Here is an 18287-nt window from a genome sequence, read left to right on the forward strand (position 1 = left end):
TACATTAAAAAAAATTATGATTTTATATAATGTGAGCGCATTTATAAGGCATATAGGTTATTAATGGAATATAGGATATAATATATTTAGATGCCTGATCTCCGATACAGTGTATAGGCCTATATACCGATATATATTTATATGTCCAACAGGTTATCCTGGAAATTGTAACTGTACTGTCATAGAGATCAATCAAAGCCAGTGTCACACTGTTACTTCTCGATGTAAAGAAACACTAATCATTATTCAGAATCTCTCACCCGTACAGACACGCAAATCCTGTGAGCTGTGAATGTAATTCCACCACACAATTCATGGAGACGTAATGCTTTCCAACATTCTTGCTTACAAACATACACATGCATAATACATGAGACAAAACGAGTCATGTCAAAGTTATTAAATACTGGGGCACAATCCCCTTCAGTCTTATGCATGCTGCTGTGAGCCGAAACCGTGTCACGCAGTTCACCAACAAAACCCCGCCACGGTATATTAATACCAAATCCCCTCCGCACATCTGTCAGTGGCGATCTAACGGTGCGCCCTAAAGTGCATCTCCTGCAGTCGCTGTGCATGTTTATTACATGCCCATAGATTAAGTCCAGCCCCCAGTGAACTACAGCCTATGTAAGAAGATGCAGGATCTTTCATATGGCACCACACAAGTAACATTCACAAGAGAAATCACAGCAAACCTACACATTTGAGCTTCAAAACACACATGCTTTGAGACGCATGAATTTTGACAGAAAACGCGCTGTGCCAGAAACGCGTGAAAGCACGATTTCACGAGGCACGATTTCTGGATAAAGTGCGTGAGTCGCGGCGCGTTGCAGGTGGCTTCTCATAAGAGCACTGCGCAGTCTGGGCATCCACGATGCCTGATCTCCGATACAGTGTAACGAGGTGCTCCATCTATTTCGCCCAGGCATTCCTGGCATCGATTATTGCAAATTTAGGTGACATAAAAGTTTCTTACCTCTGTCGCTGTCTTCACTGAAAAGACTCCGCTGTTTGTTTAGCTGCCTGTCCGCTTTACTACACTGTGGGATCAGTGAGAGATACAGAGAGAGAGAATGGGAGGGGGAGTGAGAGAGTGAAGATCGGGGTAGACCTCTCTACAGCCGCAATATGCAGCCACCCGATATGTTTGAGGAAGATGCCATAGTTTTTCAAAGATCTCCTGTTATTTCTGGTTTATTCTACAAAGGATCAAAGACCGCTAACTATATCCACCCACTCACCCAATGTGCTGCGTGTTGTAGAAGCTGCTCTAATTTATGTTTTCTGTTTTAAATTAAAGTTTGTTTATAGGAATGTATTAGCCTACTTAAAGAAAATGTATCCAAACTGGAGAAAGTCTCTAAAGAATCTTTAGGTATACTCTTAAAAATAAAGGTGCTTCACGAGGCCATAGAAGAACCTTTTTGTCTAAATGGTTCCATAAAGAACCTTTAACATCTGTTTCACAAAAGGTTCTTTGGGGTGAAAGAAGGTTCTTCAGATTACAAAAAGGTAAGAAAGAGATGGTTCTTTAAAGAACCTTTGACTGAATGGTTCTTTGTGGAACCAAAAATAGTTCTTCTATGGCATCGCTTGAAGAACCTTTTGAAGCACCTTTATTTTTAAGAGTGATAGCCTTTCAAAATGCTCAGTTCTCTGAGGAACTTACAAAATAGATGCCTTAAGTCTTGTGAACGGTTCCTCCAGTCGTTATAAATCACAAGGGAAAGGCTTTTAGGCACTTGAAACAGATACTGAAGTTGTCACGAATCCGGTCCATGAACTTCTAGTTTCATTGACTCTCGCACTACACACTGTTGCACATCACCCCGGACTACATTTCCCATCATGCTTTTCACTGATTGCACTCAGCACGAATTGCACACACCTGATTGCTCTGATTGCACACAGGTGTTTCTAATCACATCACTCACTATATAACACCCACTCTAACCACATTTCTCTGCTGAGTATTGTTTAGCCTGTACCCCTTTCCTAGTCTCTGTGTTTTCCTAGTTTTTGCCTTGCCTTGTCTGTTTTCTCCGGTTTTGATCTTCGCCTGTTTTCCTGGATTCCTCCCTTTTGCCTTGCCCCTGTGACTCTGTCTGTTGTTCGGTGACCTACGCTAGCCCGGTGACTATTCTTGTGTTTTGCCCGCCATATACCTGTTTGCCAGTGTTTTGACCCTGCCTGTTTACCACGTCTCTGAAATAAAGCTTTGCATTTGGATCCGAACGTCTCACGTCTCGTCAGCCTAGTTACAGAAGTTCACTGAGTAGGATATTTGAAGCACCTAGGTTCTTCAAATGGTTCTGCCTGCCAGCAACCTGAAGAATTCCAATTCAATTTTTTACATGCTGAAGGAAGTAACATTTAAAATTATCCCCCGAAATACGAAAAAAGAAAAATAAGGATTTTGTATACATTTACAAAGCTTAACTCATAGAAACTAATGACTGATCCTCGTCTATGAGTTTCCTCACCAAGCAACACTCTTGACTGACCGGACATTTTGAACATAGCTGAGCCTTAGTTCAAGCATTCTCTATTGACTCTGTCCATCACTGCTACAAGAACGGCTCACGACATATTCTATTTGAAAATAGTACTATCGACATTATGCCATGTGCAGTGTGTAACAGGCCTGCTGAGAGCTTCTGCAAAGCACAAAAGAAGATATTTTGAAAAATGACTGAACTGATTTTGTCCATACATTGAGAGAGAGAGAGAGAGAAAAATGTTTAGAGAAAAACTGTGCAAAAATGTAAGAATATATCAATAATAAAAATAAGTTCAAACTAACTTACTAAATAGACAAATAATTAATTAGAATAAAATACAGTAAATAAAAAAAATCTGAAAATAAATTGATTTAAAGGAATAAATAATACATCTAACAGTACTATAATGAGTAGACAAAAGTAATAATGCAATAAAATACAAGCTAATATTTTCCAAATAATATTTTACACGTTTACAATATTAATTTTTCACAAAACACTCCCAAAAGGTTATTTACCCCTAATGGGTGCATATTAGTACCTTAAAGGTACAAATTAGTAGGTTAAGTGTACATGTCAGTACCTAAAGTATACATATTAGTACCTTTTGAATACCGCTCCAGTACCGTTTTCTGAGAGTGTATTAATAAATGAAAACTATAAATAGTCTTTATAAATTAAAATATATACAGCTGCCTTTTAAATTGTGGGCCCTCACACCAAGATGGTCATATTTGGGGTCTATGACATCTAAAAGATTAACAAATGGATCTATAGCTAACAGACTTCTACAGATGATCAGGGTCTTTACATAACTCATATGACCCATAACGTTAAATGATGCCTCATTCCAGTGCTGCGCGTCAGTGTTTCTTTAAGCTTCAAGCGGCTTCGAGAGTCACCAAGTTTCAATGTACAAGTGCTGCCATCTTTGGACGTGTCTAAATGCAATTAAATAGAGCAGTATGATTAAACAGACAAACTGTATTTACAAATATTACATTGTAAAAAATTACAGTAACATGGTAGTAAACTGAAAATTTAATCCGATCTGAGATGTCGGTTAGTTTGTGAGAAATTGTTGGTTTGTAGTTATTGATATAGATATATATATATATGGTTTTTTTTATTTTATTTTTTTAAAGAGTTCTTACAATGTCAATTCAACACATTAATCCTGTTTATATAAAGTGGCAATTATGTGAAGCACCACATGAGTTATCAAAGACTATGGATAATGTGTAAATATCAGGGTAACCTATATGCGTTATAATATGCTGTCTGATTTCAGTGCTTCTGTAGAGGTGGACACAAAAGCATAACAAAAAGAAATGCAGTGTAATAATACACATACACCAATCTGGCAACCCAGTGTTTTCACTTTCACTAAATCGTGACTACGGAAGCCCGTGTGCACGTTTTTCACACACACGCACAGAAAAAAATGCAATTGGAAATGTAGCTCACCGGGGTAATGTAAGGACATCTATAGGGTCAGCATGTGACGTCACGTGGTCATATAGTTTGTAGATTCAGACACATTGATGTATATGACCTGCAGATTTTGGTCTTGTTCACGGTTCGGCCAAACTTACATGGATTATTCGAGTTTACAGTAAGTATTTCATGCTTCCCACTTAAAATGTACTGCTAAACTTTTTTTTTTAATATATATATATATATATGTGTGTGTATATATATATATATATATATATATATATATAGGGCTGTTAAAATTAATTTGACAGGGATTTTAATGAAATAAGCGAGAAATATTAAAAGCAAATGCGCCACACATAACTACACTAATCCTTTCGCAAAGCAGTCAAATTCTCCAACACTAAACGTTGATTCAATATAAGCAAACTTTATTTGTTGTTCCCGTTCACGTCGTCTCGCGGTGTACAGTTATGAGTTCATGGCGTTCTCTGCGTGCTCTATATTGGGGGTCTGTCTGGCGAGACGTAGAGGCATGGCCTACTTTTTGCGCACGTATGGAAACGAGGCGGTGGCTCTTTTCGCTGTTGCTGTGCCAGCCTATGCGCAAATACATCTCGACGCTGGATAGGTCTCCTGGCATTGAGGCTGCGCCTGTGATGATCATGCGATTGAGTGACGATGGGGAGTCATGTCTAGTCTATGCATGATCAGTGGCTCTGCGCTCTTTATCCCGCTGGAAAAAGAGTTCGCGCTCGACGGCTCTGCGATCGACTTCGCGCCTATGCCCACAATGAATGGCTGTTTCCAGCGCGAGACAGACGAGGCGAGAAAGTGAAGGAGAGCGAGCGCGTCGGACTCCATTGAAACACTTTGAAACGGCCTCCAGCTAAGGGGTGAGTATCCCGCCTTCGAATCCCCGCAGCGGGTCATGTGAGGCGGCGTGACACGCGAGCGGCTGTCCTGACATTTTGGCTGAAATCTGGTGGCTTTTGAGATGTTTGGGGGGCATTGTTTTGGGGCGAAGGTGTGCGGTGGGGGATGGGCACAGACTAATGGTACCAACAAAAAGTTTAACCACTTCACCGACCTCACTGACATGGCTGAACGCGCGTGCTGGCAGATGTTCCGGAGTCAGATCTGGCTAATTTAAAAACCCGATTTCCGGGATCTTTTTAATCTGCTAGCCAAGAGGCTTCTATTTATGCATTGCATTTGAAGATAGCACTTTGAGCATGATTGATGTTGTTGTGGCCGGGAGTAGTTAAATCATTTTCTTATCGGCGGAGTCTAGCTGACCCCCCTACTGTCAGCGCTGGTTCAGTCTGGCTCGCCCCCAGTTCGTGCATTTGTCCCGGGATGACCTGTTGATGTCTGTGAAATAAGATAAGGTGGGGTATCCGAACTAGCGCGAAATCGTTATGGAACATTAACTTTGAAATTCCGCGGACTGAAAAGTATGCACTTGGCTATTTTAGGGATGCTAATACCGGCTGTTCATTGAATCGTTAGAGATTCTTGAGTGTTGCCGTTTAAACTGAGTGGCGTGGAGAACGGGGCGAACCCTCATTTCGGCGGTGCCGCGCTCGAGACGGACCCGTCTAGGCCCGAGGATGTAAGCACGCTCGCTCTCGGTGCGGTGCATTGGCTAAGACGGGACAAGAGCGGCGAACTTGCTCGTTTCGTGCGATCCTCGGTGCGTTGCGGCGCTTCCCCCCGCTGCGTTTGTGCTCGCTCGCATGTAGGTGCTGCATTTCTCACAGAGTGGCTCATAGTGGGCGCTTTTGCCATCGTTCTTCACCCCCTTCGCGGCCCGTGCCAGTGGAGAACTCCGGACGGACGGGCGGGCAGATTGACTTACACACGGTTAACCTGCCGCCGACACAGCCTCATAACACTGCTGTACTGGCAGGTCTGGCGGCCAAAGGTTTGCTCTATATTTTCTTATATTCTACTTCACTTTCACTGTTCTGCATTGTTGGATTAGTGTTAGTTTATGTGTCGGTGTATGTTCAATGGCTTCCATCACACAGGTTTGGCATCACAGTATTAGGCAGGATTCTAAAGCTCAGCGGTTTCTTGTTTCTTTGAAATGTGTCAGAGGTTCTCAACTGGGGGCCCGGGGCCCGCTGGGGCACTCGGTAAACTTCCTTAGTGGGCCTCAATCATGTTATATTCAAGAATGTTATTAAATATTGAAATGCTAATTTGCTTTGAACAGATATTGTAATGTACATGTAAATGTCATATAAACAGTGTAACGTGCGTCCTGTTACTCTAACGGACTTCATATGTACTGCCGTGCTGTCACTCAGACAGTTTTTTAGTGCAGCATACAACATAGGCGAACAAAATTGACTTTATTTTACTCTCTCAACATTCTTACATAAAACATATGTATTGGCAAATTTAGTGTCTGTGTGTGTTTTTCACTCTTCATACATGTTTGCTTATCTTTCCTTTCAAAAACGTTATAGGCTAGTTAAGCAGAGAAGCTCTGTAGCACCCAAGAAGCAGATTTATGTATTTATTTTTTTCTTTCCTTGAAGGTACATTGTGGTAGTCTTCAAATAACCAAATGTGTCAATCTTTAGATGAATTAGGCTACCATGAATTATTTGTATATATTGACAGCCCCAGTTTCTATTAGTTACAAAGTACCTCTGACTTTGACTATGGGGGACCTTGAAGTTACAAGGGTTGAGAACCACTGACGTTTTGGGTGAGTTCAGGTAAACTGGGCCACTTTTTGATATTGACTGCCTAAAAGTGGCTCAGCTGACATGAATTTACAAGATAGTTGATGGGATTGTTCACTCAAAAATGAAAATTCTGTCACCATTTGCTCACCTTCAAGATGTTCCGGAACTTATTCCTATTTTTTTTCCTGACAAAAGAAGATATTTTAAAGAATGTTTGCAACCAATCAGTTGATGGTAGCCATTGACATCCATAGTATAGTAAAAAATACTGTGGAAGTCAGTGGGGACCACAAACTCATACAGGATTGGATCAAGTGGAGGGTGAGTAAATGATGACAGAATTTTCATTTTTGGGTGAACTGTCCCTTTAAGGTAAAGAATTTGTCATTGAGAATAAGTGCTTGAAATTTCAGGAGTATGCCTGATTGGTTAGCCTATTCATTATTAAAATAAGATTGATATTATGAGATTACTTTTTTTTTCTCTGTGTTTTTACAAGTACATGTGATAGATGCTCCAACCTAATTTGTTATTGCATGTTGACTGTTTGAAAGTCTCATACATACGGTTTGGGTTGTGAATAAAGTCTTTAAAAGTTTGTGTCCCCCCCTCGCACACCGTGATAACCATACCTAAGATGTCCCTCTCCTCCCCCACTTCCAGGGAAAGCTTCTTAAATAAACCCTGGGCCTCTCAGTGTGTATGTGTGCCACTGCTCTCTGGCCAACTGTAAACAAGCCGTTTTGTCTGATGTCTATGGCTTGTGTGTGTGCATGCAAGAGAGGGGGGAGCGAGCCTGGAGTCAGACAAAGAGGGTACTTCTTTTACCACGAACATCCTGTTAGTTCTGTGTGATCAGATCAGATTCAGTGATTTTTAATGTGATGGCTTGTGTGGGAAACATGTGCCCAGATGTTCTGCCTGCCACTGTATAATCTTAATGTGTGAAGTATATCACATCATAGTGTTATACTGTCGTGTCGGTTGAGTTGACATGGTTTAAGGGGGAATTTTTACTTCACCAAATGATTGCTAAACAATAAGCCACAATTTTTGCGCTGACGGCAAAATGTCAATCTGTGCCTTCTCAAAAAGTTCTGCTACTTATTCTGCTGATTCGCAAAATATCCTCCCCCAACAAATGAGAGTGTGTGTGTGTTTCCTAAATATGAGGGAGTTGTAAGAAGCACCACAGTTTTAAACTCTGTAGTAAAGTTTTGAACAGCCCATTTTATAGTAGAAAGTGCAGGTTAACCATAATGAATTTCCCCGGCAGCAAGACTGTGAGCTGTAATGATGGCTTTGCTCATGGTGTCACATTAAGCAGTAATAAGACTGACTGCAATGCCCATTGTTTTCCACCATCTTCCTCAACTATGACCTCAATCACTGGTTTAGTATCTCTCTGGCACTCTCCCCCTCTTTCCCTCCCTGCTGTAGTATTGTAAAGAGTGCCATTTTATCTCTGTCTCAGCTGAATCACCATCTCATTCAGATTAGCAGTCACATCCCGCTCACAGGATTTTAAAGGTGGCTCGCCAACCCCCCCCCCCTATTATTTTTCAGAGTTTGCATGTTCTAGGCTGGTCTGCTAAAGGCGCCTACAGGCTCGTCCCTGGGGTCTCATACATTTCACCTTTTAATGTAACAGTCTGTTGCCGGTAGCCGTTTGTGTATTTGCAATAAATTGTCAGATTCAGTGGATTTTACTGCTTTAAAAGCAAATGATGGTTGCAACGTGTCTTCAGGGATGAACTACTGTGCTGCTAAGAGAATGCTACTGACAAAAATTTCTTTCTTCCTCTTCCATCTGTCTTTCCCTCCTTCTCTTCCTCTGGTGTCGCTCAGATTTCTCTGGTGGTGCTGGCCATAGCGCCATGGCTCAGACCCTTCAGATGGCGATCCCAAACTTCGGCAACAATGTCCTGGAGTGTTTGAACGAGCAGCGGCTGCAGGGGCTGTACTGCGACGTGTCCGTGGTGGTGAAAGGCCACACCTTTAAAGCCCACCGTGCCGTGCTGGCGGCCAGCAGCTCCTATTTCCGTGACCTTTTCAACAGCAGTGCAGGCAGCAAAACCCCTACGGTGGTGGAGTTGCCCCCGGCCGTACAGCCACAGAGCTTTCAGCAGATCCTGGCCTTCTGCTACACCGGCCGCCTCAGCATGAACGTCGGAGACCAGTTTCTGCTCATGTACACGGCTGGCTTCCTCCAGATCCAGCAGATTATGGAGAAGGGCACGGAGTTCTTCTTGAAAGTCAGCTCGCCCAGCTGTGATTCACAAGGCCTCCATACTGAAGAAACCCCTCCATCGGAGCCTCAGAGCCCCGTTACCCAGACGGCGGCGGGTGCAGTGGCTAACGGAGGAGGTGGGGTGATGGCTACGGCAGCCAGTCGACCTGCTTCCTGCTTGACCCCGTTGCCCCTCATCTCTCGGGTGAAGACAGAGCAGCCAGAGGCTTCACCCTATTCAGTGGTTTGCACGCCGGTGGCCAAGCGACTCTGGGAAGGAGGCAATCGGGAAGGCAGCGGAGGCTCGGGTGCAGCCGGCGGAGGAGGGATGAGGAAGGCGGCTCGCTTTTCCCAAGAAATGGCACGCGGAAGCGCTATTCAGCAGCAAGGTAGCATGGGACTTGGTATGGGTCTTGGAATGGGAACAGGGGGTCACGGTGGAGGCAGCAGCACCAATGGCAACGGCACGAGCAGTGCCACCCCTGAAGGCACCAGCCCCGGTACTTTGAGTGCCTACGCCAGTGATTCGCCCATCTCTTACCATGATGATGAGGAAGAAGAGGAGGCGGTGGATGACGGCACTGAAGAGCAGTACAGGCAGATCTGCAACATGTACACCATGTACAGCATGCTCAACGTGGGTGCTACAGGTGAGTCCACAGCACTGCTGAATGCATTGAAATGCTAGAAATCATTTACGCAACCTCATGTTGTTCCAAACTTTTATTACATCTTCATCTTCAATGGAAAGGAACTGGTGAAATTTTAACAATGTACTTGTTGTCTTTTCCATGCAATTACCATGAATGCAGACTGAAGCTTTCAAACTTCAAAAAAGATGCAAATGTAGGGCTGCACAATAAATCGAAATGGAATCGAAATCGCGATTCGACAGAAGCTGCGATTGTCATGCGTATCTTTCAGTGAAGCACGGTTCTGTGATCAGCAGTAAATCTCCATGCAAAGGCCAGAGGGCGCTCTCGCGCTGAAACTCCAAATACGCCTCGCAGAAGAAACCCAGGAAACGCCTATAGTGGTAGCTGGATAAACAAAAGATTTACCTGCTTTTATTGATTCAACGTGACTAATAAACAACCGATTATGACAATATATGGTTTATCAGAGTTATTATTATTATTATAATTTTCATTAAAATAAAGTATATTTATAATGCAATGCCTTTAACACTGCTTAGAATACTATGAAATATGTTGCGTGCCTTATTCTGTGTAAGAAGCCACATCATCTCACAGAAGGATATATTTCAAACACTCGACTGACGTTATGAAGTGAGTTTGGAGTAAAAATATGTTATTAAATGTAGTATTTTCACATGCTTTCAGATGGAGCAGCATTTACTTCACAGAGCCGTAGTTCACTGAGAAGCTATGCAAACAGCTGTCATTATCGCAAACGATTTCTTCGATTTCATAATCGCGCAATAAAATCGTCAGTGATTTTTATTTAATTTTTTTGCGTAACTTGTCAGTGAACTACGTCTTACTCTGTGTAGTAAATGCTGCTCCATCTGAAAGCACGTGATGATGATGATTTACTGCTGATTACAGAACCGGCTTTACTAACAAAATGCGCATGACAATCGCATTCGATTAATTGTGCAGCCCTATGAGGATGATGTTTTACGTCGATAATGCAAGTGAAGAACAAAGCCTATAGTTTACATAATAAATAATAGGTTAGCATCCAGATACTTTGCGAATGTGGAAACATTTGGATTCGTGCCGAATGAGAGAGGTAGGCTTCAGTTTCGTTTTTAAATTAATTCGTTATATTTCGACTAAATACAACTTTAGGGGATTTGTTGTGGAGAGAAGGGAACTAAACTAGCCTAATTGTGTTTGTAATTTTGCTTTTATTTACCATTATTTTAACCTACATTATTACTGAATGTAATAATACAATGCAATGTACAGCCTACTAATTTAGGCTGTTTTTTTTCCTCTCAAAATTAACACTTATAAGAGTAGCATATGATTTACTGCTGATTACAGAACCGGCTTTACTAACAAAATGCGCATGACAATCGCATTCGATTAATTGTGCAGCCCTATGCAAATGCACCATAAAAGTTGTCCATATGGCTCTTGCACTGTAATTCAAGCTTTCTGAAGCCATACTAGGGGTGGGCGATATGGCAAAAATATCATATCACAATTTTTTTGGGGGGGGAAATCACGATTCGTGATTTTATCTCGATTCTGTCATTTTGGTTTTACTATTTTGCAAGTTGTCTGAGCAGCACAGCCAAACTAATTTCCCTATTTTAAAAACAAAGCCTTACAAGGTAACAAAATATAAATTAAAAAAGAATGGCAGACATTTAGGGCGAAGATAAAAATCTCTGTCTGTCTTCTGTTGAACATAACATTTATTTTGAAGAATGTGGGTAACCAAACAGTTGCTGGTTTCCAGTGACTTCCATAGCATTTTTTTTCTACTTTCAAAGTAAATGGTTTGATTATCCACATTTTTCAAATAATCTTATATAATATATAAGACGCGAAAGATAACTTAGTCCAGTAATCAGATGCTGTTTGACAGGTTTTTTAGTGCGTGTGCTTCAGGTGTACGCGCTCAGAAAAAGCGCATGTCAGAACAGCATGCTAATGAAATGTTTAAACAACAAGGCTTTAAAGCACACAATGTACTTTTGTGATTGTGTGACGTGTTGTGTACCATGAGTGTAACTCAACCGCTGAGTAACATTTAATGTGAATGTAAGTCATGTTGTACAGTATATTGAGACGGAGGCGCCAGAACTGCAACTGATAGAATGTGCGCTGTGGCACGATACTATGATATTTATTCAAAAACAGATCGCGGATACATTATAATCATCCACGATCAAAAATCGTGACATCGCACAACCATACGATAGTTTTTTTTCTTCTTTTTTTTGGTGAGTAATGGACTGAAAATACATTAAATGCATATTATTAGTCTTATTTAGAACAATTAATCCATGCATGCGTTTCATTCTTGTTTTGACCTTGTAGTTTTTAATCAAATTGTCAGAACTCGTTCTTCTCTCTGGTGACATGTAGTTGATTGCAGCTTCCACATCTCAAAATTCAATCAACAACCGTTAGAGAGCACAAAGTCCCCAAGCCTACATTTTCTATGTCGATAATTTGCAAGTCACATTACAGATGAAAATGTCTGCTGCTACTTTTTTCGCAACCGAGATACTCCGTTACAATCTTTTCCTTAACAGTTCTGATCAGTGAGTCAATCCCATTCATTTGAGTAATTCAAACCGTTTTTGTGAACTTGATCAACAGATTCCTTAAAAAGAATGATTCATTTACAAATGAAACATCACTGCTACTCTCATCGACTGAATAAAGACACAAAAAGCCAGCTCCAGTCCCTATTCATGATTACATGGTAAATAAACAGCCAGAACATAGTTAAAATGTCTTCGCCTGGTTCCACTGAAGAAAATAGAAGTCCCGCAGGTTTGATGATGACAGAGTTTTTAAGTTTTAAATTAGCTCTTCCTGAACCAGCACTTCCTTTGATCCTGTATGTGTTGTAATGTATACAGCCTCCTGCTTTTTTGGTTCCCATTTTAACAAGTTTCTAATGTCTACTTTCTTTTGTGCTTATTAAATAGGAATATCATCATAGCTAAATTCACACTTTTTGCTAAAATATTTTAAATAAAATATTTTATCAGAAGTTCTTCTTATTTTCTCTCAAACGGCATGAAAATGGAATGTGTTCTGATGCCTTTGGTTTTCACAGGTCTTTTATTAGTCTTGGTCCCAAGAGCTTTGCATTATCTGTCTGTTTTTGAGAGTCAAAAGACGAGGAGTGGTTTAATCTTCACGGCTGTCTAGACTGCATGCACAGAGATTTTTGTTTTCACACTCTACTCTACATAAACTTCCGTTCTTCTCTTCTTCTTTCTCTTTCACAGCGGGTGAACGTGTGGAGGCCTTGCCGGACCACTCAGAGACGCGGCCCAGGATGCGTGGCCGACAGGATCTTGCCTCTCTCCCTGCTGAGCTAATTGCTCAGATTGGCAACCGCTGTCATCCCAAACTCTATGAGGAAGGTGAACCTGCAGAGAAACTGGAGCTAGTTTCAGGTCTGAGTCTAATCACATTCCGTTCATTTACAAAATGCAATAGATGAACCAAAGTATCTTGAGCAAAAGGTGTATTGTGGTGGAATAAATCATTCTTTTGTTGTTCAAGCCATCATCATATCACCCTGTATGGATTTTTTAGGAAAACATCTGCTGATAAATAAATGTTAAAGTCAATCTATAGAAGAGTCAAATAGGGAGGATAACCGGCATCATACAACTGAGTCATGTTCAACAGCCCATGAAAAGCAAATGATCTCTTGTGGTGATTGATAGGTCAACTGTGTTTGGAGGAGCCGTGTTTTGGTATTGTGGTGTAGAACAGGTTTTGTTGAGTGACTTGAAGTTAATGGAGGCTTTTGTGAGCTGTAATGCATGGCCTTAAGTGACTCCGAGCCGTCCGACTGGATCTGTTCAGTACACATAACGGAGGAGTTCCGCTAATCGCTGGAACTTTATTTAAACAGCAGTCGCATATATAAACATGCAGCTCGAAGTGCTTTACAAATATGATAAAAGAAAGCATTCGAACAAGACCAAACATAAAGCAATATAAAGTGGAAAATGAAATGAGGAATTGAAACAGACGAGAAGACTAACAATAAAAAATTGGCATCAAAAAGTCATTAAAAGATTAACAAATACAAAGCACTGGGGGAGTGAAAAGCAAAAATGGAAATGAGACAAAAATGTTTAATTAAGAGCAAGAAAATAGGCTTTTGAAAGGTTTTGAAATGTAGTTTTAGTAAAGGTACCCCATCGAGGCAGGATTTGTTTTTTTGATTATTTTAACCAACTTCTGTTTTGACTTGTGTTCTTGTGATGGCAAATAAATGACGTTTTTAAAATGTTAAATGGAAAACGGTTATTATTTTAAATAATATTTTTTCACTATTATTGTATTGCCTCATACAGTTATGGTAAGCATTAGAGACTTCTTTAAAAAAAATCTAATCTTACCCATTCAAACCTGAGTTTATTGTAATTCTTTTTATTTGGAGCAATATTCTGTATTTGAAAAGTTGCATTTAATGAGCATCTGCGGTGAGCACACAACACTGCATGAGTGATCACACAGATGAATGCAGTAGAACAACAACCATATTTAATGAAGACATAGGTGCAGAAAAGCTACGTAAATAGAAAAGCAGTTGTTAATACAACAGTCAGCGCTCAAACTTCACAAGTCACAGTTAGCACTAACACACATGAATGATCTTTAGCACTAAAAAGGAAAGCTGCATTTCTTTTTGAGCTTTGTGTGATTAGTATTCATTCAATTAGCATTCATTTTTGGGACTTGTATGCATTCATGCAAATCGATGAGTCACAAGGCATTTGTAAGACTTTCAGTATGTATCTGCTTGTATATCTTGAGGACATGAATATGAATGAAGTTTCACACCTTTTTAAGTGAGATTCACGTATATTGTCCACAGGCACCAGCGTGTACATCTCACGAGCTCAGCTGATGAACTGTCACGTCAGTGCGGGGACCAGACACAAAGTCCTTCTGAGGAGGCTGCTGGCTGCTTTCTTCGACAGGTGAGTCTGGGAAACATTAAAGATGTCTTCCATAATAGCGAAACTGTATGACGTCTAACTTTTTGGTTCTGTATGATGTGCAGGAGCACTCTGGCCAACAGCTGTGGAACCGGCATCCGTTCCTCCACCAATGACCCCAGCCGTAAACCGCTGGACAGCCGAGTGTTGCATGCAGTCAAGTGTGAGTTCCCGCTCTTTTATATTATTTCACCCAAGAATGAAAATTCTGTCATCATTTACTCACCCTCATGTTGATGATTTTTTGAAGAATGTTGATAACCAGATTGCTATTGACTTCCATAGTAATTTTTTTTTCCATACTATGGAAGTCAGTGGCTACCGCCAACTGTTTGATTACCAACATTCTTCAAAATATCTTCCTTTGTGTTCAACAGATGAAAAAAAAACTCATACAGGTTTGATAATTGGTAAATAATGACAGAATTTTCATTTTTGGGCGAACTATCCTTTTAAAGCCCGTTCACTAGGGGTGAGGGGAAAAATCGTTACGACATAGTATTGCAATATTTTGCATGCCGATGTTGTATCAAGACACAGACACTAAGTATGATTCTTTTACCAGGGCCTGAATTAGAATTGTGAGTATCGCACATAATTTTACTGGTTATGACAAGCTCCGTGCATATTGTGGGAAAATGGATCAATTCAATAATTTAAATCTTTTTTTCAGACTGTAATTTTACAAACCGCATAAGTGAATCAATAGCTGCGTTTACATGGACCCTACTAATCCGATCGTAATAGGACTAGAAGCACAATCAGAATAAAAAAAGTCACATGTAACCACGTCAATCGGATTGAATTGGCCAGATCCGATTCAGATTTCGATCAGATTGTAAGGGGTGGTTTATTCCTTTTGTAATCCGAGCGAGAGGACATGTAAACACTTGATCGGATTGAGAACCGAAACTGGAAAGTACTGCGCATGTGCAGTGACGAAAAAATAGCGTAATGACGTATGACGCGCGGAACCAGCTGTTCTTCCTGGTGAATAAAGTGTCATAAATGAGCAGTGTTGCCAAGTCTACAGTTTTACCATGGAATTGGGCTACTTTAACACTGTTGCCGTGGGTTGTTTGAGTAGGGATTGGGAGGGATTTCTTGTGAAAACCTGGCAACCCTGTAAATGAGTGTCCCGTTTACTCGGCGCCTGTGAAGTGAGCAGCACAACATCCCACTAGGCATGGGCCGATTACTGGTTTCAAGGTATACCGCGATTTGAAAACCACTAATATTTTCCGCTATACCGTTCCTGCGGTATGCGCTGTTTTTATTGTCTCCTCAAAGACTGAACGTGTAGGAATCCCTCAGGTTGAGTGCAGTGTAGACGTTTACTCGACGCCTGTGAAGTGAGCAGCACAACATCCCACTAGGCATGGGCCGATTACTGATTTCAAGGTATACCGCGATTTGAAAACCACTAATATTTTCCGCTATACCGTTCCTGCGGTATGCGCTGTTTTTATTGTCTCCTCAAAGACTGAACGTGTAGGAATCCCTCAGGTTGAGTGCAGTGTAGAGTGTAACACCCTCTTCCTCCTGTTGGTGCGAGCGAGCGATCAGTCACGTGTGTGTATGACGGCCGAACTTAAGGAGCTGCCCCTGGAACTTGCGCGTTTTTTGCCTTATTGCAACTCGTCTCTGTTCTGGACTTGCACAAACTGCGTTGCAATGCAAACATTTTCCAAAATGTAATTTATGTGAAAATATGAAGTCTGTAAATGCCGTTAACACAGGCCAGAGACGCTGAAGACGGACGCACAGAGAAAAATACTGTAGCAGGCAGATCACTCACTGTTCATGATGCACAAACTATTGGAAGAAAATCCTCAATATTGATTTGGGGGTTTATATGAATGTGTTTCTGAGGGGAACTGACTGTCTTCAGAAAAGTAAGCAGCACTGCACAACAGTTCATGTGCTGGTAGTTGCCTAATTAGGACCCGAAGTAGATAAATATCAAGTGCGCTTTTTAAAACGGTATGCGACAACAATGGGAAACTCTGTGTATTCATGCAGTGTGCGGATTTAAAAGAGTAAATCCGATCAGAAGCTTGTGACATATAAACACGTATATCACCTTGATCACTTTATTTAGCGTTCATGTAAACACTACATTCGGATTCGTCAATCAGAATGAATTCATTCCGATGGAAGCAAAAAGTGTCCATGTAAACGTACCTAATGCTACCAAATCTCTCTATATTGCTTTTTCGTTCTAAATATATCTCTATACATGTTATCGCAATACTCAGTATATCGCAAAATGTTTCAAATTGCAAAAATATTGAATTGTGATAATATCGTGTTGTGGGTCCTTTGGTGATTCCAACTCTTATTGTTTACATCAAGTATGATAACTACAATTATAAAGTTTTAATCAATCTAATTCTGTGAGAAAGGGAAAGTCCACTCTGCAACAATGACAATAGCCCCTTTCACACAGTAATACCAGTAAATTGCTGTAAAATTACAAAAATGTGCTGTTCACACAGGCAACGATGTTCTGTTTTTTTTTTACCAATTACCAATTATTTTTTCAAATTACCGGTAAATTTTGCGACATCATTAACCAGAAATAAGCTCTAATTGGCTGCTCCTCCCAGTGTTGTTAACATGGAGGGGTATACGAGGTCAGTGTTTTTGTCAAATGTTCACATTCACTACACAGCGCAGAGTAAATGCGTCATCTGCATCAGAATGTTATGATTGGCCCAGAGCCGTTGAATATTGAGTTATTCAACGGCTCTGGATTGGCCCAGAGTAGACTAGAGGTCTTCACAGGTCCACTTGGATCCGAAAACCCGAGGTCCGACCCGAGCGGGTTCGGGTCCAAAACTTCTACGAGTGCCACGGACACGGGTCGAGTTCGGTATTCGCGGCCTTGGGTCTCGGGTAATTTTAAAATAAATGTGCTTTTTCCAAATGGACCCGATAAGACCCAAATTCTTTTAAACTATCACGGATGTGTTCTTTCTATGTGTGAAACGCACATAGAAAAGGAGCATTTGTGATCCATCAGGAAAATCCACTCGCTTCATCATGCTGCGTGTTCATGCAGGGCTTTTCTTTTTTGTGTGTAGAAGCCTTTCGCTGGAGATTAGGTTGCAGATAGAGAATCATTAGGCTATCGATTTAATTTTGATTAAACTAGGGCTGGACGATATGGCCAAAATTGATATCACAATATATTTCTTAATTTCGGTCGATACGATATAATTTCCGATATCGATATGAACACTATTTATCTGAAATAGAAATCTTTTGTAACATTATAAATGCCTTTATCATCACTTTTGATCAAATTTAAGCATCCTTGCTAAATAAAAGTATTAATTTCTATAATTTCTTTCCCAAAAAAATAATACAAATTATACTGAATGGAATAGTGTATAATGTTACAAAAGCTTTTTATTTCAGATAAATGCTGATCTTTGGATCTTTCTATTCATCAAAGAATCCTAAAAAAAAATTTACTCAAATGTTTTAAATATTGATAATCAGCAAATCAGCATATTAGAATGATTTCTGGATCATGTGACACTGAAGACTGGAGTAACGATGCTGAAAATTTAGCTATGTATGATCACAGGAATAAATTACATTTTAAAATCTATTCAAATAGAAAGCAATTTTAAATAGTAAAAATATCTCAACATTTTACAGTTTTTGCTGTACTTTGGATCAAATAAACGCAGCCTTGGTGAGCAGAAGAGAATTCTTAAAAAAAA

At 40.5% G+C, this 18287-nt stretch overlaps 2 protein-coding genes across 7 annotated transcripts in view; one reads left to right on the plus strand and one right to left on the minus strand.

Annotated features, from left to right (window-relative positions):
- Positions 1–4043, minus strand: part of LOC107554143 (protein phosphatase 1 regulatory subunit 29-like) — a 110431-nt gene extending 106388 nt beyond the window's left edge. For 2 of the 3 annotated variants that reach the window (XM_016236566.1, XM_016236564.1), the window contains exon 1: positions 983–1036. The gene's annotated coding sequence lies outside the window, so the exon portion shown is untranslated. Of the gene's footprint in view, positions 1–982; positions 1037–3974 lie in introns of those variants that run through there. The other variant, XM_016236565.1, reaches the window with a different exon arrangement.
- Positions 4044–4049: 6 nt separating this feature from the next.
- The window catches only part of LOC107554144 (nucleus accumbens-associated protein 1-like), a 19698-nt gene continuing 5460 nt past the window's right edge, over positions 4050–18287 (plus strand). Inside the window, exons 1-5 of one of the 4 annotated variants that reach the window (XM_016236570.1) lie at positions 4050–4122; positions 8495–9526; positions 12820–12990; positions 14430–14535; positions 14619–14716. In XM_016236570.1, coding sequence (XP_016092056.1) covers positions 8524–9526; positions 12820–12990; positions 14430–14535; positions 14619–14716 — 1378 coding nt within the window. In that variant the 5' untranslated portion in view covers positions 4050–4122; positions 8495–8523. Of the gene's footprint in view, positions 4123–4393; positions 4841–5141; positions 5872–8494; positions 9527–12819; positions 12991–14429; positions 14536–14618; positions 14717–18287 lie in introns of those variants that run through there. The other 3 variants (XM_016236567.1, XM_016236568.1, XM_016236571.1) reach the window with 3 other exon arrangements.

The sequence above is a fragment of the Sinocyclocheilus grahami genome, unplaced genomic scaffold (genome assembly GCF_001515645.1).
Source record: "Sinocyclocheilus grahami isolate Dianchi unplaced genomic scaffold, SAMN03320097.WGS_v1.1 scaffold491.1, whole genome shotgun sequence".
NCBI lineage: Eukaryota > Metazoa > Chordata > Actinopteri > Cypriniformes > Cyprinidae > Sinocyclocheilus > Sinocyclocheilus grahami.